Source organism: Tigriopus californicus, chromosome 1, assembly GCF_007210705.1.
Source record: "Tigriopus californicus strain San Diego chromosome 1, Tcal_SD_v2.1, whole genome shotgun sequence".
NCBI classification, from domain to species: domain Eukaryota; kingdom Metazoa; phylum Arthropoda; class Copepoda; order Harpacticoida; family Harpacticidae; genus Tigriopus; species Tigriopus californicus.
Window position 1 is genome coordinate 16282456 of NC_081440.1, and position 23115 is coordinate 16305570.

General features: G+C 42.5%; 1 protein-coding gene across 1 annotated transcript in view; it reads right to left on the reverse strand.

The window, feature by feature from the left end:
- LOC131889570 (uncharacterized) overlaps window positions 1–20167 on the reverse strand; it is a gene marked incomplete in the record, with an annotated part of 67810 nt that extends 47643 nt beyond the window's left edge. Inside the window, 2 exon segments of the mRNA XM_059238704.1 lie at window positions 16984–18807; window positions 19516–20167. Of these exon segments, the coding sequence (XP_059094687.1) occupies window positions 16984–18066 (1083 nt within the window).
- Window positions 20168–23115: the final 2948 nt, after the last annotated feature.

The window sequence follows — 23115 nt, forward strand, 5'->3', positions numbered from 1 at the left end:
GGGGGGGAAGAAATAATGGGCAGTGGACGAAACTTCATTGGCGACCCTACATCACTGCATTGGGCTTAGAAGATAGGCTATAAATGCAAATTATGCTCGTTCGAAACTAGGAATATTAGGTTGGAGATTAACGCCAGGCACAAGGCATTAGCTGCTTTAGAGCGAAGGGTTTTCCTTTTCTAGGAACTCGACGATTAGCTTGATCACATTTTGCTCGCGATAAATCAATCAAATCAAATCATATTTGCGAAAGCTGTTTTATGAACTCTGCTCAGCTCAGCTCAGGCTCAATCTGAGCAGGCCATGTTTTCTTTATCCGAAAGGCACGCCAACTTGTGAACGGGAAAGCAAGCTCGAATGGGAATTCAAATCCGTTCATTGCTAAGCGAAGGTGGAAAGTGATGACTTCCTTCTCTTCTACTCCATAGAAAGAGTGGTCCACCAGTTTGGCACATATTAAATGCACTTCTTCTCTTGCCTGATGGCATCCTTCTTTCATCAAAATCTCTCCCTCAAAACAGAAAACCAGATCAACCGTTTGACTTTGATTTCCATTCGGTTGGCACTTATTGGGAGTTCATCAAGGGTTCGCAATGTACTCCTGCACCGAATTGGGTTGTTGCAAGCCCGGCCCTCTCGCTGAATCACACTCATGTCTGCACAATCGTTGGGGGAAGTGAATGAATACGTACGGTTTTTTTTTATCAATTCAGCCAACACTTTAATCGGATTTCAAACCCTCGTAAGTTAACATCAGAGTTACGCCAGGCTCGCACCTCAGAGCTCCGTTCGCACTTGGCAACAGGCACAAGGGATATCATCACCACAAGCATGGCAAACGATCCGGTCCGATTATATTAAGCTAAACAGTTGCTCCCCATAGACTTCTGATATAGAAAAATATCACCGTTTATCAAGGTGATCGAAGAGTATCTTGGAAAAGGGCCGGATCTGGACCCTCGAGGGTTCCCAAAATAGTAATAAGAGTAGAGAACGGCTGGCAGAGAAAATCAGAAGAACTACGAAGATGTGCGAGCTGGTGGGTCTTTGCCAGCGAGGGCAAAATTCGACTTTGAAGGGATTTCTGCCACTTTCTTCCACCAATTTCTGCTAGATGGTCAAAAATGGCTTTTAATGATTTCTCATCCCTGGTCTTTACACCTTGCCACGTGCATTCGACGCTCTGACCTCAAAAGCCAGGCCAAATGTTCTCTGGGCGAATCTATATGGATAAGAGGAGCGGAGTAGGGGACATACAGCAAGAGAGAATGAAAGAAAGAGCGAGTGCGGGGAGAGAGACAACGAGATCGACCCACTAAGGACTAAGGACGGGAAGCCCTGTGCGTAACTACGCAATTTCGCCTGCTGCACAAAGGATACTGTACACGAGAGAGACGGGCGAGATGGGCGAGATGGGAAGAAGATAGAATTGCCAAGGCTCTCCGCTCCTCTCCGACATTTACGCAAGGGTTAACATCGTGGTGTGGACAAAGAATTTCACACACTCACCTCACTAACATTGGATCGGCGTACGTAGAGCGGAACTAATCCGAGGCAAGATTTGTTTCTAGGCAGAGAAACGGAAATGTAGATCGGCGAATCCGCTCCGTTGAGACTACTGATATTTTTGCATTACCAAAAATGGAAAGAAAAAAAAAGAACTATTTCGAGTCCATTATCTAGCAATGGACTCGGACAATAATGAAGAAGGGTTTGTTTGCCTGCCTGATGGCAGCCACGGGCTTCACTGTCAATTGAAGATATGAATTCCAGATATGCTGTGCACTTTTTTCTTCCTCTGTTGCTGCTCCTGCTGCTGCTTCTATGCCATTCAAGATTGCCACCCAAGAAACCCGATGGCCTCTCGTCTTGCTAGGGTGAGTTAGTCTTGACTCCAAATAATGAATGGGGCACTCACTAATGGACAATTTTGCAGGTCTGACTTGATCCCGTCCAAGAAATCAATCTTGGTCAGGTAATGAAGGAAGACATTAGATTCCATTTCAACCACCACATAGTCGACTGTCTAGACAGCGAGCTCCTTTCCTAGTACCTCGTGGATTGGTAGTCTCAAGCTATTTGAAACGAAACATTTCACGGCAACTTAAAAATGATCATTTACAAACGGATCATTTGTATAAGGATGGATGAATCTGATGTACGAGAGTATAATACTCGTATACTTGTTTACTTAAAAGCTCAACAGCCTCGGTGTTATGATGAACACTTTTGAAGGGCCAGGACTTAATCGATGTACCTGAAAACAAATAGAACTATCTAAGCTTAGAAATTATTTTATAATTTGTGGGTCGGGCGCGTGAAGCTTTGGTCGGAGTAGGTAATTCTAGACATGCCTAGTGTGAATATACAGCAACATGACCTGTGACTTGACCAACATTTCGACGACAATGACGACGACAACAACAACAACAACAGCAACGACAACAGCGGCACTAACAGCAGCAGCAGTAATATTAGCAGCTACAACAACAAAACAACATCAGCTCAATTCGGAACGATTAAGGGATTTGGTCAGACTTGATAGAAGATGGTGAGCGACCTTTGTTTGCAATGTAAGAGCACAGCCAGCACACTTAGAGAGACACAGATTCTTAACATAGTGACGTATTGATCAACTTGACATCCGAAGCAAACACAATTCTAAAGAGTAATATTCGCAGTTTCGCACTTGCAAAGGCGTCAATGACTACACATTGCGAGGCATCTATGTGAATGATAAATGGGAACAGCATCTTTTCAGCGATCAGTTTGAGCTTTCCTGTGAGTTATGGTGCTATTCCAAAGACTATCCTTATCCTCACCTTGTCCATATAGCGCTTTAACCTGCATTAGGATTCTAAAACGGTCAGTTCTAAGTAATCATAAGGCAATCAAGATCAAACAAATACTCTCAACATACTCTCGGTATCTGTTTTTTGCTCGGCTTTTTTTCCTTTGGGTGCTTGACTCGACCAGCCCTAGCCAGAATCAAAACAAATGCGAAGAGTGGTTTCGCGGTCAAACGAAGAAGAATGGATGTACGAAACTTACGGGTATTGTCACCACCATGTATGCCCGATAAAAGGGTGCCTCTTCCAACAACAGGTTTATTTGCTTATTTGTTTGCCCAAACGAATTTACCACGAACCAAGCCAGCAAAAATAACTGTCTAAATGGATTCCAAACAGTCGTCATTAATTACACTGACAATATGGTTGAGACTGAGACAAAGTACCGATTACTTGTATCGGGTAGGCACACTTGGGGAATTGAGCTATAACCCTTTTACCTTTTACAACAAATCATGTTCAGCCAACTTTGGTCAAGTCTGTGAGGAATGCCAAGAAGTAGCTTGCTAATTTTCTCTACTCTACAGCAATAAGCAAGATTTTCATCATTTACCACTTCCCTCCTGTTAATGTACTATTTGTCATTCAGTCCCCTTTTCACTTTTTTCATGTGCATTGAACCAACTCTAGTCAACCATTTTATCCTACTGACCATTCATTCTTTCAATCTTGTTTTAAGCTATCTATGCGATATCTACGTTTACACTTGAAGATATCATTTTTACAAACTGGCATGACCAAGGGTCTCAGTAAAGTACTATATTAATTTTCCATCGAATGCCTAACACAAAATGGAATCGGTAGATGTTTTCGATCATTTTCTCAACCAATTGAAGAACCTCTCCAAGTTTTAAGCAAAACTGCAAAACATCAGGTTTTCCAACGAAATTGACGCCGACAGCGTGAAGCAGAGCAATGCTAAGTTTGGCGTGAAGGCTGGGCAGGATTTTCAATCTATCCACATAACATTGGACTTATTTTTGCAATCAGTTTCTTCACCAGACGACTTATCGTTGAAGTTGTAAGGATTGCAAAGAGACGAAAAAGTGCATCACAAAGGTGATCACCAGCTCCAAATGTCAAATCGGCTCGTCCATTTTAAAGTCAACACGAAAACTGGACTCTCGGTTAAGTCATATGCAGGGTGCATTTTTAAAGGCTTTAAATAACCAAACCTTAAGTAAAAGCTGGAAAACCTGGCTTTATGGACTTGGCCGTGTTTTTGAGACTGCAAAAAAATGTGCAGGCATTCACTTTCCTGAAGTGGATTCTGATTTACCACAATCTGGGCTTTTCTATCGATAAAGAAACAATGTTTTTCGAGGTGATATTGATTAGCACAATTTTTTATCATCTCTTGTTTGCTCCATAGTGGAATTGAAACAACGCCGTCTAAATTAATCGTGGGTCAACATAGCAATCAAATTGATTAAGATTAATCTTAAACTACTCACTTTACAAGAAGTAAGAATTATTATCAACAAAGTTCGAGAGTTCCGTTGAAATCAACATTTTATTAGGGAGAAAGTACACCAAATCCGTGACGAATGATTCCTTGATTTGTGGTTCATTGTTATTAAGGCCATTAGTGTCTGGCCGTTGTACTTATCATTTCGCAATTGACTTCGAAGTCTGGAGACCACATTGGTCTCTACTAATTTATTCTTAGTGCTATGAACACGATTAACAGCTAGAACGATGGGCCTTTCTCAAACCACTAGCCTAGGCATTTTAGGCACAGTCAATTCTCGACCCCATGAGTTCTGGTGAAAAACGCGATGCAGTTTGTTCGATTTGGGCAGAGCTAACGACACTTTAACAACCTCGCCACCCGACCAAGATCGAGAAAATATTATCCCACACAAAGCCCCATGGCATGGATGGAATCTCTCGTTTACGACCGTGGGTTCTTTTTTACCAAGTCTCTTCACACTCCCTCGACCTTCCTTCTCTCCTTCTCTTCTCCTCTCCTCCCTGCCATCCATCCATCCGTTCATCCATCCATTTATTTATCCGTTCGCCCGTACCGTTTATCCGTCCCGTGTGTAGTTCTACTCTTCACCTCGTTGGCCATCAAATTTCAAAACATGGACAAGAACACCACCGGCCACGGCATGGCCGCCTGCCTCCGTCTATCTCGCCCCATATGATGCACTACGTGGATTAGCTATCATCTCTTCAGGGCATCAAGCAGAAGAACAAAAAAAATCCCACCGAATGCAAGCGAGATCGCGCCAATGAAGAAGGAGAAGAAGGGAGGGGATCCAACTGGTCCCTCTGGACTTTGGAGAGCTTCTGATCCGTCCCCCAACCATTGGTTGCACCACCACCATCATAACAGCAACAACAAAACCAACGCCATCATCCCCAGGATGGCCCACGAGTATGGCGTTGCCAGAGGAGGTGGGAGTGTTGGTGGAGGAGGAGGAGGAGGTGGTAATCATGGTGATCGTCATCATCACCATAACCAAAGGAAACGTACGTAGATAGGGCGAGCGAGTGAGTGAGTGCGTGAGTGTGAGGCTTTTTCTGCTGCTTTGGCTTTTATTGGTGCATTAATTTCACAAATGTTCGCTAGTCATCTCGGATATGTCTTTTCAAAGTCCCTTTATATGCACGAAGTAGTCAAACCGGGCTGCCATGTTAGCCTTCTTCACTACCATATACATAATGTATTTTCGTTGGATAACTCGACGGCAGACAAAAGCTTGTCAGCTAAAGGTACAATCCTTTTGGACTCCCCGTTAGACAAATAATCATCATCATTATCATCATCATCATGTGAGTGCAAAATCTATCCTTCCTCCAGTCGAAATGGTGCACCTACAATTTGGTCAAAAAAAAAACCCGGCAACCAGGGTCAATGTGAGGAAACAGGTTCATTACACCCATTGCTTGGGCCATTCTAAGTCAATTGGGACTTCCCACATGGTTTTGATTGGGTAAATCATAATTTGTCTCCTAGGCATAGACGAAACGAGTTTGATCCATCCATCTCTTCCACCGAATGGCTTCATCGCCAGGCCATCCCATACCCCCCATACCAGCCATCAATCCACGTAGGCAATGAGTGTTTGCATTTTCTTTGAAATGAATGGCACAATTACCATCACAGGTTTGCAAAAAGCCCTCCCCTTATACCAACTAACCAACCAATCCAACAACCCACCCATCGAGGAAAGAGACTAGACAAAAAAAAAAGAAGTTTTGGCACAAACTGTCTCTCTCCATCTCTTTTTTTTTACACCAGTGCGTGGACACAAGTGAGTACTTGAGTGAGTACGTGAGTGAGTGCGTGGACGTGGCTAATGGCGAAGAAGAGGTTGTGCACTTCTTTTGCGCCTGCTCACTTGAGGTACTGGATGATCCTACCTGAAGGACTACTTTGAGTTTGACAAGGATTGAAACGTTCAATTGAAGCCATAAAATATGCTGGCATCAAATGAATGGGACATCAAAGAACTTGGACAAGATAAAAAGAGTCTGGTTCACACCACGCGGGCCATTTCAGGAGTTAGTCAATGTAGCTGCACCAGCAGATTTTGTATTATGATTAGCATTAGGCGAGTAATAAGAGCAGATCTTAAAAATCTCTACAAGTTTGATCCAAACTTGGTCTTCCGCCACACTTCAATTATCTTTCTCCTGTGACAACACAAAAAGCACTCACCAAAGACTGCCCTTCAATTACCAATGTATTGTACAAACAGCACTTTCAACTCGCACGCGAGTTGGTCAATTGCTCCGTGACTTCAGGACATGCCTGATCTCTTCCCTACCTTACGGTAGTACCAGCCTTGACAGCACAGGTATTCTTCTCTTTTAAAACATCTACTTGACCCAAACTGTTGCCCAAAGAATAACATACCTACTGCTACTGCCATTGCTATTGTCTCTAATTCAAGGGAAACACAAACCTTCAACTTTTGATATCAACGAAGCCACTAAAGCCATGAAAAGACGCACTTTTTTGGCCCAAGGCTGGAATGACTGATAAGTGACATGTAGGGGATCGTCTTTCATTAGTTTCTTCAATGGCTATCTCTGTAACTAAAAGCTTCATCAGTCAAGCCAAGCACAAGTGATTTGCCAGAGCTCCCGCGCGCAAGTTTCAACATGAAGGTGGGCAATGAGATGGCTTTTCCCCTTTGAATATAAGCACCAAAACAAAAAAGGAGTTGCCCTAGACATAGGTATTCTTATGTTCTTTAAGGTAGTAGCAAAGTGACAATTGCTTAGGCTTGGTCACGCTGAATGTTATAACTGGAGAATCCAAAATATTCATAAGTTTGGTTGGTGATGTATCTGAATAAAACTTATTTCAAAAAGAGTATAATATCTAATAGGGAAATTACCTAAAACATATTTAGCTACTTCAGAAACATTCTAATGATATTTTTTGTAGAAAAAAAATATGTTATACATTTACAGCCCTGCAACGGCCAAATAATGATTACTAGAATTTGCCCCAAAATGCCACCATATAAAATACATACTACATATCTTTCATTTTCAAAGCATTGTCAAACTAGATATAATTTTCTTCTCCCAAAGAGCAAAGCAATCACAAAAATGATGTTTTATTCCAAGAAATATGGTGTCAATTCCATTTATAACATTGATGTCGAGAAAAACAAGCCCAGCTGATAAGTGTTTTTCCACCATTAACAACTGATTTTCAGTTTCACCTGAACGGTAAACAGAAATCTACAACAGGCAAATCAATCATTTTCATAATATGAGAAAGGTTAGGCAATTTAGTGTTAAACCCATGTTTGATGTCTACCTGCTCGTTAAGATTCTTTCCTTGACGTCTGTCAACACACTTCAATATTTATGAACTTGCAATTTACCAAATAACAACGAGGTTCTAATTGCTCGAATCAACATCTTTTGTATGAGCAGAGACAAAGGGATCGAACCAAAAGTGAGACTTTATGGGAAAGCTGGTATTTTTGAAACCGTCTATCGTTGTAAGACCCTTCAAACTTCACCTGTGGCATATGGGACGTGGACCAAAGAAAATATGTGCCGCTGTAGACGAAGTAGATAGACATTGTCAACTCGGCTTTCGCGCTCACTTTTTTGCGAAGATTACTTCTGCAAGTTCCATGGTTCTAGACGGGTCATCATTTGTCTTACACCTTCTCAAAGTCTATTGCTCATACGTACACATCAACTAAGAAACTCGTACTGTCTGTTCCGCGCATCAAAAACCACCAAGAGAAAAATCCATCCATGCCTCAAAATTTGAGCTAGGCAACTCTCAGGATAGCGACACAAAGTTGATGATGGTTCTCGAACTGGCAAAAACTAACTTGTGTAATGTGTAGGACATTGGCATCAATTAAAACATAGGGCAACAACATTTCACGTTTTGGGGTCTGACACAATTCAACTTTTCTTCGAGCGAGCAAGTTAGAGAGCTCCTTCTGTTACGAAAAGCTTATTGCCTTCAAATCAATGCCCTCGAGAGGCGGGAAAAGCAAGAGTATAGAATGCAACATTGTTCAACTGTCCAATATTATCTCATACTATTTTTAACGCAATCAATTGCCATGAGATGAATCAATGAATCAATATGGCTTAATCCAAACAGGAGATGTCACATAGAGGAAGCTATACATTTTATCGAGTTTGAGTACGTGCACACCGATAAAATAGACCATTGCACTTGATAAAATCACGTCCATTTCTAGCCTTGAAAATGGCATGATTATTATTGACCTTATGGACCTTGGAATCCGAAGTGCCATGAACAACAATACCCTAATACTGGCCCGTGGGTAATGTGCGAGTGTTCTATTTATGCGGGGAAAAAACATAACTTGGCCCATGATCAAGTGGGGTTCGAGACGAGGAATTCAGCCAATGCAAATACTTAAAGTGAACCGACATATCAAATGTCAGACCCGAAGGAGCAGATTTCTTTCGGACACTCCATCTGATCCGAGAGTGGCCTACCGGCTGACTGGCTGGCTCCTACAAACGTATATCGTAGCAGGTTACAAAGGCATGCCAGAGCAGGCAGACGGTCGGCCCAAATCTCGATAATGGAAGTCTGGCAAGGGTTGTTTGGGTGGGGCCACCCAATATGACCCACTTGGTCACGATACACCTATCAGCATTATGTTATTTAATTACAAACCCCCTCTTTAGAGGTTAGGTGCACGGGTTGGCAAGATCAGTAGTAGTAGTAGTAGTAGTAGTAGTAGTAGTAGTAGTAGTAGTAGTAGTAGTAGTAGTAGTAGTAGTAGTAGTAGTAGTAGTAGTAGTAGTAGTAGTAGTAGTATCAGTAGTAGTAGTAGTAGTGAGAACTCAAAGTGGTGTGATAAATTGGGGGCAAATTCAAAGATGGATAATCACCATGAGAATGAGGGACTAACTACCCGTCCTGCCAAGATTTCAAGAAAAGAAAAAGCCCGCCTTGATCCAACTGGGGTTGACATAATTGCGGGCTTTCAAAAACCTCCCTTTTCCTTCCCGCAAACCTGCTTTGGCTGGCTGCATACTCGTTGATGCTGCCTCATGCATGCCGTATCATGAACAAACGAGCGAAGGAACGAGGAACGAGGAACGAACGATCGAGTTTGAGGCCGTAACCAACCAACGAGTCTTGCCCTAGTCACCACGCGTTACTAGTACATTATACCATAATTTTTGGCTGAGTTCGAGCTAAAGGCGCCCATGCATGCATCATGCTGGATGGATCATGATAGCAAGAGCTCTGTTGCATTTTCAGACCTTTTTTTCAATTTCTTGTGAGAGGAGAATCTGTCAAGACTTTTTTCTTCATTCCTCATGAGTCTGAATAAAATGCATTTTCACAGCAACAAAGCCAGCCAACGAGCGAACGACCAACCGAACAAACGAACGAACGAACGGGGTTGCCGGCCAAGCCAAAGAGTGAGTGGAGGCAGAATTTGATCTCCATCCCACTTTTAATATGTAATATGCAATCTGGATTGGCCTACAGAACTATGATTTGAACATGCAACGTGATGGACTCTCAAGGAGACCTTCCTAAAAGCTCCTAAACATGGGTACCAACCACATGGAAGGATGGAAGCATGGAAGGGGCAGGAGGAGTATGACTTAGCTCTGCTCTCGCAATGTGAGGGTGTTAAGGCTTTATGAACGTAAAAAAGCGAAAAGACTCGATCCAAAATGGAACCATGTCATGAATATTTGGGGGGATATTTTTCCGCCAATTCATGGCCAAAAAAGGAGCAAGATGCACTCTTTTCCTTTGGAATCTTCAATCCTCTGCATCATGGTCTGCATCTTTAATTAAACGACCGGCTGCCTAAGACATATTCCTTTGGGAACCAGTGGCAGTAAATGGGGTACAAAAAGGCGCCAAGAATTGAGCCGAGAAGGCTCAGGTGGCTTTCCAATATAACTATCCATAACCGACAGGAGTCAGCAAAATTTGAGGCAAAAAAAAAAATCGTCTTTAATGTCATTTCCAAAAACAGGAATGGTCTTCTTCGACAGCTTGTTGCCGGCCAGCCAGATGCCCGTTGGAAGCTCTCTGGATGGAAGAAGCCATGGCCAGTCACGAATAGAATGCAACAACAAGAAATGGCGAGATATCAAAGAAGAGAACTAAAGACCCCAAGGGCGATGATGAAACGAAGAATTGAACCCAATGGAACCAACCGGCCACAGTCTCCCCAATTCGACGAAAAGAGCAATGTTTAATGGCAAAAGTTTAAAAGCTAATTATTGCCTTGGAATTGAGCTCAGGTTGTGCCTCGGGATTGCATGACATAAATTGCACGAATGCTGAAGGAGTCGGCAGACAAGAACAGCGTTGCAAAAAAAAAGAATCCCTCCACTTCATACGTGCAGAACAGTACCTAAGCTTTTCTCAACGCCCAACGACGGATTACGCTCTCAAAATCCATCCGGCCAAAGACTAGAATCAAAGACACACACACACACACACAACACGGTCTTGTGACCGTGTCTCTAATCATGATACTTGTGATTATGATCTTTAGACGGGATTGGACTCAAGTTCCATCAGGCCAGATGGCTCTGGCGCCATCTCTGAGGCTCGAGCGAAACTACATTTATACATGTACTCGTACAATAGTAGGTAGAGTCACGGTGTCGGAGAGTCGGACAGTACTACAGGCAAGAAGTTATGGTGAAACGGGCGAAGGTAACAACAACAGCAAGAGGCAAAGGGAAGTGGAGAGGGAAGGGGGAATAAAATCACGAGAATGGGACCACCACCTCGCGTGTCTTTGTTTGCCCGCAAAAGCAATGCAATTTCGAATCGAAATTACGCTAAATCCACATAAAAGCTGTCTTCAGTGTCTCAAGTTCAACAACGAGGGCTCACGAACAAAGAACAACAGCAAATGGCACAACGAGGACATTCATATTTTTTTTCGAGATGACGCTGTGCGCCTTTAGGAGTCTGAGTCCACAGCTCAAGTTGAACAATTGGAGAAGAAGCTCCACGCACGAATCGGATTTAGATGTTTCCTCCTAACCTAGCAATTTGAAACAACCGACTTAATTGTCGCTTCCATTCACTGGGCTCATCTACATTACTTTACCTCCTTGTGCATAAATATAACCGCTTTTCAAATATGAAAATAACTAGGCCCGCCAGACCAACTCAGAGAGGAACACTGAAGGCGTCTTGGACATGAATAGGAGTGAGAATTTCTGGCAAATACAACCAAAAAAAGGGTTTAAAAAACCGAGAATTGATGAAAATTGAAAAAGTAACAACTCAAAGTTGAACTCAGGCGTAATAGATTTCCAAGACTGGTAGTTTCTATTTGGTCAAAGAGATTTCACTAGAATCTCAAAGCTTCTTGCCTAGCAAATATTCTCTTGATACAATTGCTGCAAGGCAATGCATATAACTTTGAATAGCAGAGTGAAGCATATTTTGTTGCTGGTTTAGATGAAGAAGTTTGCCGGGGGATCAAATCTGATGGTTGCCATACTCGAATCATCTATGTTTGGTTGTCATTGAATGTCTACTCTGGCTCTCATTCTATGGCGCACTCGCCATAGTTCATATATTCCTTGCAAGCATCAACTCAACAATCAGCCAAAAAGCAGCTTGTCAACAGCATTTACGTATCATATGATGGCCTAATCAGGGGGTTCCCAAGCTTTTTTATATGATAAAAAAGTAAATGCAGTGGGACTGATGAATGTGATCTATCTTTTATGGATTTGCAACCGATACAAAGAATGTTATTCTCGGTAAAAATGAAATAAAATCCGACTTTATGTAAGAGAATCATGAACAATAAAATACTTGGGTGTACCAAAGAGTTGGCATTTGCACTCTTAGAAAGACCCTGAACCTAAGGTTGGTTAGGTATTTGGGTCAACGGTTAAATAGTGTCGTCTAAGATCAAAAGGCAGTACATCAAAAAAGTTTGGATCACGGTTCTTTATTAAAATAGAACTCAGGCGTTCAACTAGTTCAAATTTCCCAAACGTATGGACTAGCTTAAGCATTGATTATTTTTGCACTCAAAAGTGGTAAATAAAATGAAAAATGGCAGATAAATTTACGAAAGCAAAAAACAAAAACAAACACTATTTTGGGGTCTTTTCGAATGTAATTTGCTCGTTTCCTTAACCCCAAGTCATGTTGAGTCCTTAGCCATATCTTCTTTTGTCAGTTAAAAACATCTTTTCCATGGGATTAGCATCAAAGCAAGTCTCAGAGAACAATCTTTAGAACAGTCAGTTTATGGTCTGGCCATGCAAAAACGAATTCCAAATTAGTGTCACATCTGCTCCTCTTCAACTCCAACAACAACGCACGAACATGGTTTAAGGTGGAGAGAGAGAGAGAGGTCTCCGAATGTAGAAGAGGGTGCAATTAAGCCCAAGAAGCCTATCATCAGAGATGCTATTTTCGTTTTCATCCCCAGTCGAAATGAACTCAAAGGATGCAATGCCCTAAGACGCTCTGGAAACCAATGCTTGACAAGCAGGCGGGCAGACCGATGGGTGGGTGCAAAGAGCCCCCTTCAAAAAAACGGCATCTCTTTATGACTTTCCTAACGATTATGATGATTGCATAGATGCAACACGGAATGGAGCGCGCTCTTTCGATATTGGGTTCGCTTCAAGATTATCATCAATTCGAGCTTTCGGACATTTCATTCACGTCGGGCAATGGACGTCATTCAATGTTCAAACTTTTGTCTAAAGCAGCGAAAATTGAATGGCTAACCAAAGGGACTACCGAGAGCTCTAATAGAAACGAATCTTTAAGATGTTTAAAACATGTGTGATCCAAATCCCAATCACTAATAGGACGAATGTAAAATTGGGAATCACGTCCAATTTCCCAGAAGAGACGCGGGGGCTTGCGCCTGGGCTAAAAATTGCACTCTCAGACAAATATTTCGACGGGATCTTCCTACCTTGGAGGAATTCTATGCATTACAAAAAACAATTGACCCAATCAAACTGTTTCATTGAAATATAACCAAGCTTGATTTCTCCCCAGTCATCATGAATGCGTGATCCGTGGACAGATCCGTGGACAACTATTCGATTCATATGCTGCACCTCGCATTTGGAGGGTCGCGATGGGGAATGCATCAAGTTTGAGGTAAATTATAGGTATATTGATCGCACAGGGTTGTCCACATATTTTGGGGCAAGAACGGCCAGCAAGAACGGCGAAAAACGGACAGGAAACAAAATTTTTGACAATGGCGTTCGTTTTACATGTGTCTTCGGATACTAAACGCAATATTTATCCTTTTCCACGTTTCGACCTTATTCCCCAACGACAGCCATAAACATTTCTTACTCAAGATATTGAATTGCCGCGCCTGTTCGTATGCAGCTTGGTGGCCTTGAACGTCATTAAAAAAACAGCATAAGTGGGATTTTTAACCTCGCATCTTTTCTCTTCAGAATGGCACAATTTGAGGCGCAAATTGGGTTAAGATTTGAATTGAAAGGTGGCCTCACAATCAAGAGCAAGATACTAGATACTTGTATCCTTGGTGCAAGCCAGACACAAAGTTTCTTGTGTCGTTTCATGTTTTAAGAACCAATATGCATGATTTCACAACTGTTTCCTGGCACATTGATGCAGTGCCGAATCTAAGGGGCTAAGATAAGCATTTTCAGCAAAGAAACAATGCGATTGTATCACGTTTCCAGAATCGTGCCAAAATATCTGGACAACCCTGTATAATGAACGGCGACTCCTAATGACGATTTGCAAATTTATAAGAAAGAGAGTCTTCTGCAACAATGGACCTGAAGGCCTTAAATCAGCAGCAACATAGCAATGAATCAAAGACCCCATTTGTCACACACAACATGTGGATACTAATCAGCATTTGACTTACTAGCTTCAAATCGTATGACGTTTGCATGTCTTGGCCATGCTCAAGCCAACTTCAACAAAAACATTTTTCTTCAATATTTCCGGGTCGTAGGGATTTCTTTGCAAACAGAAATTATTGCAAGTAAAAACATACGTACACTCGTACGTACCTTGTTGACTCTACGTTTGAGTTTCTTAAACAGGAGTTTACGTTTGATATTCTCTCTGATCTAATTAGCAAGCCGCAAAACAACCATTCTAGGTGGACACTTTACATCCAGAAATGCAGTCGTCCCCATGGTGCCATTGAGAGACTGAGGACAACATTGCAGACATTTTAACAAGGCTGACATATTAGAACTCAAAAACAAAATTGGGAGTAACCCCCTTCAAGTGAAAAAACGATATCAAATCAGATTCCTTCACTGGTCCACGTAACAGCTACATACCATTAATGCGAGATTTCTCCTTTGACGCAAGTTTCGTATAGTAGCTAATCTAACTTTTTGGCAAAGTGAGCGAGATCACTTTTGGTCGAGAGCTCTCCTGTCTGGCCAGAAACGACAACACATTGATCGAAACAAACCAAAATTTGTCCATTTGACCCGAGCCGAGTGAATGAATGGACATCAACATTCCATTAAAGTCATTGAAACGACGACGATTCAACTAGGAGAAATGGGTAGAGAATAATGGCATCGTATCAACCCTGGCCGAAACAAGAGTCGTGAGCTTATCATGGATGGATGGATGGATGGACGGACGAACGGTTGGTTAGTTGGTTGGTTGGTTGGTTGGTTGGTTGGTTGTCTGACTGGCTGGTCCTGCAACCACTCATGTTTTGACCATTTCATAGATGTGGATCGTGATGGTGGATAAAATGCCCAACCCAAACGACCACCAATACACCTGACATGAATGACTGAGCAATATGGATGATGGACCTGTTAACTAGTACTTATTGATCCATTTTCATCCCAAAGGGACGGCCCCGTCTGGACTTTGTGAATGCCTCCTTTTGCAACCTTGGGAACATACAAACTTACAAACTGTGGAGAAGTATCCGCCGTCTCGACAAGACATTGGACGACGGGGCCCAAACCTCAATGGGTTGAAATGACAATGAGTGGATGGATGGACGGGTGGACCAGAAGACTTGAGGGGGGAGGGGCTAATTGATCAACCGCATTTGATGTTGACATACACTAATTGGGTTTTGTTTAAGAGACATAGAAATAAAGCTTGGCTTGTTGCTTTGAAAGACTGCCCAAATACGAATGATACAATTTTAACGTTTCATATCATTCTCTGACTCCTCATGCTGGATTGTCTTTTAATTTGCTCATCAAGTGCAATAGCTTAAATTCTTTGGCTCTTCGAGTGGCTTAGTCTTACTAGCCCTTAAGAATCATAACAGACAACCTGTTTTTGGACGAGGTTTGATTATGTACCAAAGCTAGCTTGGGTTCAACCAAAACGGGAGATTGTAAATCCAGAAACTTGCAATCCAATTCTGGGGATGAATAATGTATTTTTTTTTGGTCAATGTAAACCGGCCCAAACCTGAGTCAGACCGTATCTAAGAGCATGTGCAATGCCTGTGTAAACTTTGTAAAATAAAGAAGCACTTCTTTTCCAAGAGCAAACTAGTTGGTTATTGAAGGAGAACAATAAAAATCGTTCTATGTCAGTACTTACTTCTTTTCAATCGTTACAGATGATTTTACTTGTTTTTCAACAATATTTTGTAGGACGGATATTGAATACAATACCATTCATTTTAGTGGAAACAATTAATGAGTTTCCCTAAAATATTCGTAGGGAAATGTAGGCGGTGATCCAATGGGATCTTTTCAGTACTTTTCAGTGTTTGATCAAAATTCACTATCAACCCGACATTCACCGCCTAACCAGATCCACCAACACCAATTGGTGGATGAATCAGATATTATATGAATATAAAGCTAAAAAAATGAAGATAAAAAAAAAATCATGCTCAACTGCTGGGGATTTCATTTTTAGTAGCGATAAGGAAGTTTGAAAAAAAAATAAAAAATAAAAAATACGAGAAGAACCATCGAACCCAATTGACAAATCAAGCGCCTTCTTTCCACTGACGAGTATATTCAATTGGCAAGAAAGCTCCTTGAAATGTGTCTTAATTGTTAAATTAAATTCTGGGTCTACAGGAGGAAGATAAGCTTTCAAAGTACTGGGAGTGTCTTTTGCAAAGTTTTTGAACTTTTTTGTCCTATCTTCAATAAACAGGGTTTATGCACGATGTTCCGTGAGACAGGGTTCACTTTTCCGATTTTGTTCTATCTTCATTTTGCTCTATTCTCTCCAGTTCAATATAAAGAAAGAGATGGCCAAAGTTATTTTTTGTATTAAGGAATATTAAGAAATATTAATGACATATTAAAGAAAAGATACTGTCAAGGTCCCATTACTTCGCTCTAATCCATTTTTGCCAATCTGCTTTAGAGGCGATTTGGTCTCGGAAATAGCGGTGGAGCCTTTTGCAAAGACTTTTTTTGTCTCCCTTGGTCCCCTTCATCACTACCAGATGGACCACAACTTATCGATGGCAAGCCACTCAAATCTGAGCAGATATTATTTTTATACATTACACATTTCTGCACATTGGGCTAAGGTGAGGAAAAAATTCTTTACCGGTTACCTTGAACTGATAATCTTATTAAGTTCTAAATTCATGTAATATCTGATCCAATATTCGCTATATCAAGCCTAAATGAAGCATACCTTGTCATCTGCCTTGGGTTCCGGGTTCTCTTCATTTTGGGCCTCTATGAAAACGTCGTCCGACAAATGGGCAAACTCCTCCAGACTTCGATCCGCATCTAACAGCCAATCATCAAAAGGCTGAGCAGCGAAATCGACTTCCGTCAGGAGAAGATCGTCGTCCAGACCAACACCGGTATTGTCACTCACACCACCAGAGCCATCACTCCCAGTCACCACTTGCTCTTCTTGGAGATGAACGGCCAACTGTTCGTCCAAATGAAGGAACTCATCACTGATCTCATCGAGGTTCTCGTCGATGTAATTCAATTGGTCGTTAATATGAATCAGTTGGTTGACGACATCCTCCTCATCCGGAATGAAGTCGCCAGAATGGCTCACATCAGGAGCACCAAGAACATCGAAGGGGTTGGCAGCGAATCCCAGATCGAGCTCTAATGTGTCGTCGTGTTCTAGAATCAATGGGGACACTCGGGAAATATCTCCGGGATCCGAATCATCCCTGTTTTCGAGGGTAGCTTCTTCGATTGCTGGATCATTGAAAACTTCCTCCAAATCTTCCGAATCACTCGGACTCGACATCTGCGCTTCCGTGTCGGATATGCCAGAGTCGTGATCGGATTCACCATGATTGGGCGATGAGGATCTCGGATCCGGGTGATTTGGATTATTCCCGTCATTTCGATCAGGATGATCCTGGTCGGCATTTAGCACATATGCATTGATCTCGACGGGTTGGCCGTAACACGGCCTAATCCTATCATATCGCCCAAGATTGTTGAGATCGTCTAGAATCTCAGAATGGAACCTTTCCAACATGGATTCATAGTTCTTAGGATGGAGTCTTGGTGAGAGATCGTTCCCACCCAATCCAAACCCAAACGAGTCTTGATGGCTTTGGGTCTGGATCCACATGTCCCCAAATGGTTGATCACCACTGTCATGGAGGTCATTGGCCCCTCCACTGGTATTGGATGAGGATCCCAAACCACTCATGAAAGAGTCCGGATCCGTTCGGAGCAAACTCAGGATGATGGCCAAATAGAGCATCTCGTTGTTGGCAAACCTCTTTTTGAGATTCCTCATCTTGATAATCACTTTACGCCCACTCATTCAACGATGAACAATAATGTGAAATGGGTTATTGAATCAGTCAGATCACGACCCTGTGGCTCAAAGCAGGCCTCAGGATATTGTGACGGACTGATTCCGAGATCAATCTGAAGAAAGATCACTTCTCTGTCTGGTGGAATGAGCGAGTCAATCAACTCTTTCTTTCTTCGGCTCAGTCGTATCTCAGGGAAGGTCGTAGACACTGAGAAATCCGACTCCTCGGGATCTGCCTTTGTATGACAACGGTGCAAGTCAGTCAAAGGTACACACTGTACACTACCGTCCCCAGTCTACAATCACAGCTGAGTCTTTTTTTCCAGACGATAATAATCGAGTTCGTTTGAGGCGCGTGGGTGTCGGGCCAAAGAAATTGTTGAGGTTTGAGGTAGACGACTAGAAAAAAACGGAGAAAGATCCGATCCTTTGGCTATCCTTCTTCGTCGTTGAAGGACGTGGGTAGGAAAAGCCAGACGCACAGGTATACCATAGATGTAATGGGTCTATGACTTTGGGGCCACAGTCTCGGTTAGCTTCTTCGGTCCATCCAGCTCAGCATTCTAAATCATGGGTGGGATTGATGAGGGCTTGACAATTCTCGGGACAAGAAATACCAGCCAAACCCTTCCTAAGAGTCGACAGTGACGATGGTGCGGATGAAGCTGAGGATGATGATACTGATGATACTGATGAGGGCACAACACAAAAACACGGTCGAGCTCGTCCCGGACACTGACACGGACTCTGAAAAGGTCAATCAAGGATAAGATAAAACATATCGAGACAAATGATCGGCCTAGGCTGTCTTCTGAATTTGAAATTCCCTCAAAAAGTGTCACAAGAAGAGAAACAAAAACAACGCAGATCAAGTGGGTGCTCCGTGGACCGGAGATAAACTAGGTAGGATACAGGAACTATGTGTTTAGGAAACGTAATCGTTACATCTCGTCCGTTTTTCGCCGGGAAACACGAACTTTCTGATTCAATGGAGAGTTCTTGGGACAAAGAACGAACAAAGACCCCTCCCTCCATTGGGATCACTCGATGCTCAGGCACACTTCTTCGTCTAAGAAGGAAGGTGGATGGTCACTCAATGCATAGAGAAAGGCATTCTCGAAGTTCGATACTCAAGGAACTCCCTATTATGCGTCAAATTGGCTTGATGTCTGGGGGTCTGGCCTGGCCCAGGTTATTTACTGATTCGCCATGAAGGAAAAAAGTCAAGCGTACAAAGCTGGCAATGCTCATTGTTCAGTCAACCTGAAACATCTCATCTCCATATCCTAACGCGATCTACTATAGCGTTATTGGGTAATATATTGGGGCTTTTGAGGCTAATTTGGCTCCTGAATTCAATCGCTTTGCTCGAGGTTCATTAGGATCATTTCAGCATTCTCGGGGATTGGGTCACCTCAAGCGACGGAATACTGCGTTATTAGGAATGCGCTTTACCTCAATCAATTCTGAAGGAAATCTAGGGGCAATCCAGGGGCAATCCTGGGGGAGGGAACTCCGGCTCACTTGCCGCCGATGCCAATTCGGATTGGAGTAGCATCAAGTAGCCATACACGCTAAAGGGATCGACACTGGTCTGAACTGACGGAGACGATAGGATTGATGATGATGATGATGATGATGATGAAACGCGGGATCCTTCTCGAAGTTCTCTCTCTCTCTCTTTTTCTTTCTTCCTTCGCCAGAGTTCAAAGAGTCTGTCGTCGTCTTCACATCATCATCTTGTTCTTCCTCATCGGGGCCAATCTTTGTATAACGTAACGATATCGTGAATGTGGTAGTGGCTCTTATCATCCACCGGAATCAGACGGATTCACCGGAAGGTTGGCGTGTTTTCTCCGGGCTGTCACCCACGATCCTCGAGGTCCAATGAGGCCAAACAAAGGTTGGACTGAATGCGGACGAGCCGGCTGGTTGGCTGGCTGGCTGGCTGGCTGGCTGGCTGGCTCGGGATCCCGTTTTTTTGGAGGTTGGATAGGCGTGTTTCTTGGGATTGGAGTTCGTCCCTTGATAATCAACCGTGTTTGGTCGGTCTTGAGGTTTTTCTGGCTGTCGGCCGCTCTTCAGGCCAGCGGGTGAGTTGACTGGGTGAGTCAGTCAACCTCCGTCCGGCGTACGTCCTACTTGGTACTCCAGTACTTGGTACTTCCTACTAGGTACATACAGGCTACCTAGTCCAGCTAGCGGATGAGACTCAAAAGACTCGCGCCGTCCGAGCCGGTCCGAGCCGGTCCGGACTTTCAGGGACACGAGCCAACTCAAAGCCAAAATTAGATTTCAATCACCATACAGAGCTTGTTTCAACCTTTTAAGAGTCTAATTTGCTACAATATGGTACGTAATAGTCTTTACGATTGAATTGTGGGGTGATTCAGAGTGAGCTTAGTCAGGGCATTAAAAAGATGGATTGAAGATTGTGCATCCCTGCGATTACGCCTGACGTTTGGCCCCGAGGAGGATGTTCGTACTTTGTACATGCACGACGGATACAGCCGGTTTCTTTCCTTCTTTATTTCTTCTCCTTTTGTTTTCCTGCTCGGTTCGCTCGGTTCCCTCGGTTCCCTTGCAGCTTGTCTTTTGTTCCTCTTCAGCCCCCGACTTGATGGCGCAATCCGTTTTCATGGACTCGGAACATCCGAATGGTACGGGGCACGATCCGTCCATCCACTAGGGAGAAATGAACGCTTATCAAAGTTACCCGGAACAAACAACCGTTCGTAGAGGGTGGTTTGGTGATTGGCCTAGTGCACAGTGCATGATGATTTATCGCATGCGCTATCGAAGTCCCTTCATCGTCAATATACAAAGGAACGGTAGAACAAATAGAACTCTTAGAACTAGGCATACATAAAATGTGATATGCAAAAAATATTGGGCGTCTAGATATTTGTAAGCATCACCTTTATTTCTTTGCGTATTCATATATAATTACGAAAAAATGAACAACGTATGCAATTACTATTAGCATAAATTTAAAATGCACATTAAAATGCCACAGAATGACCAAAAAAGCCAAAAAAAGGATGTAATTTTAACCGAATCATAAGCAAAAGCATGAAAGAGCAAAAATCAAGGCAAACAAAAAGATGTACAAAATTGTCTACGAGCAATCTGCTGTAGTAAATCATTAGGCTTTATTTCTTGCCAAAAGTGTCCCAGGCACCCAAAACATAAGGGGGTGGTGTGCGCTAGGTTACGAAAAACTCCCTTCATAAAAAATGAACAAAAACAGGTAACGTCATGGTAAACTAAAAATATGCTATCAAGCATAGCAAAGCATTGGCGCTTGAATAATGGGTCAATTATGAAGCGGGAAATGATTTATTTTCGATTCAATATTTTGATCATGTTCTAGAAAAAGCAAAGTACCGGGTGTCGAGGATAAGATTAGACAAATTTGTCACTTTCACGTAAAAGCATCATGAATTTCTTAAAAGGTAATTTGGAGAGCTAAAATTCTAACATGTTATAGATTAGAATACGTAAAATTTACGTTATTTTTTGACATTTTTTTATTTAAAGCTAAGTTTTCGAAATATGATCCTTTTGAAGCAATGACTTTAGCCAATCTGGTCCGAAAACAGTGACAAAAAGTGCGGATTTTGGCAGGAGAGAATTTTCAATGGTTGATCAATTAGGCGGCCAAGAACTTTAGTTAAAGGGTGTCTTTCTTTGCAAGTTTCTTTCTCAACATAGGACCACACAGCATAGTCCAGAGTTTTAAGATCTGGAGAATTTGGGGGCCATAGTTTAGGCCTCCAAAACAAGATTACCTCATTATCCCAGTAGGAGATTGTCCTTTTGGCGGAATGAGCAGGAGCAAAGTCTTGTTGAAAGACAAAGGGCCGGTGTTGTGCTACTTATCTCATCCAGGGTATCACTGTAGACTTGAAAACCTCAATTTTGGCATCTGCATTAAGTCAAATCCCTCTGGCAACCAGATTGGAGATCCAATCCAATGCATCACATTGGTTTGCTTGGAACTGCCTTAATGCATCTTTTTATTCCAGCTACCACTCTTGGATATCTAAGTGCTGGTGTTCTTGCATTCCTAGGAGGGGGGATTACAGTCATCTTGCCAATCAAGACAGTTTTTGACATTGTAAATCGTCTGGCGGCCACTTTAAGGTTCCAACTTACTCCTTTAGAAGTGAATCCTGCACACAGCAAAGCTACAATGGTTTCTCTTTTTCCTTTCATAGATTTCAGCTTTCAGCTTTTTTGTAATTTGTTTACATAAATGAAAAGAGCGGACAATGACAAAAAAAAATGATATAAAACTCACGCAACCTTGAAAGATTTCAAGGATTTTAGAAAGAAAAAACTGTGTGTCTAATCTTATCCTCGACACCCGGTATGTGAAGAGACGTGATATAAGAATATTATGCAACAAACTGAGGTGAAGCACACAGAGCGCAAGTAAAACGACTTATCAATTTTTCGGACCTATAACTGCTTAGGATTTCATTTAAGAGAGCTTTTGGGAAAACAAATATAAATCTGCCGTCAGTTATCTGGCAGATGAACCGCTGCACAACGTTCTGAACAAATTGGAAGGGAAGTGAAACGTCAGCGCGTGTCCGATCTACTTCACGCCAATGGGAAGGTGCCTGATATTCTGAAGGTCATGGGCTGCATGACCATGGTGCTGGAGGCCTACCCAAAGGTCAGCTATTGCCTGTAACCCTGTAACAAGACAATGCACCAGGCCACAAGAACTATTTTGTCGTCACTTTCATTGTTCGGCTTCTAGATGACTTTTAGGCACCGCCGATTAGTTCTGCGTTTTGCTTGACCACGTTATAAATCATGGCCTTTTGTTGAACAGGCTTCATGAGATTGGGATTCTGAGGCAAGGTTAGCAATTGGCTACGTAGCTTCATTTATGATAGGAAGCAAATAGTCAAGGTTCAAAGGTGACTTAGTGACATGATGTCAAGTCTGGTGTTCCTCAGGGATCAAGTTTAGGGCCTCTCCTTTTTACAATATTCTTTGCCCCGCTTCAAAAGCTTAGTATTACTGCCAGTCCCTCTTCTT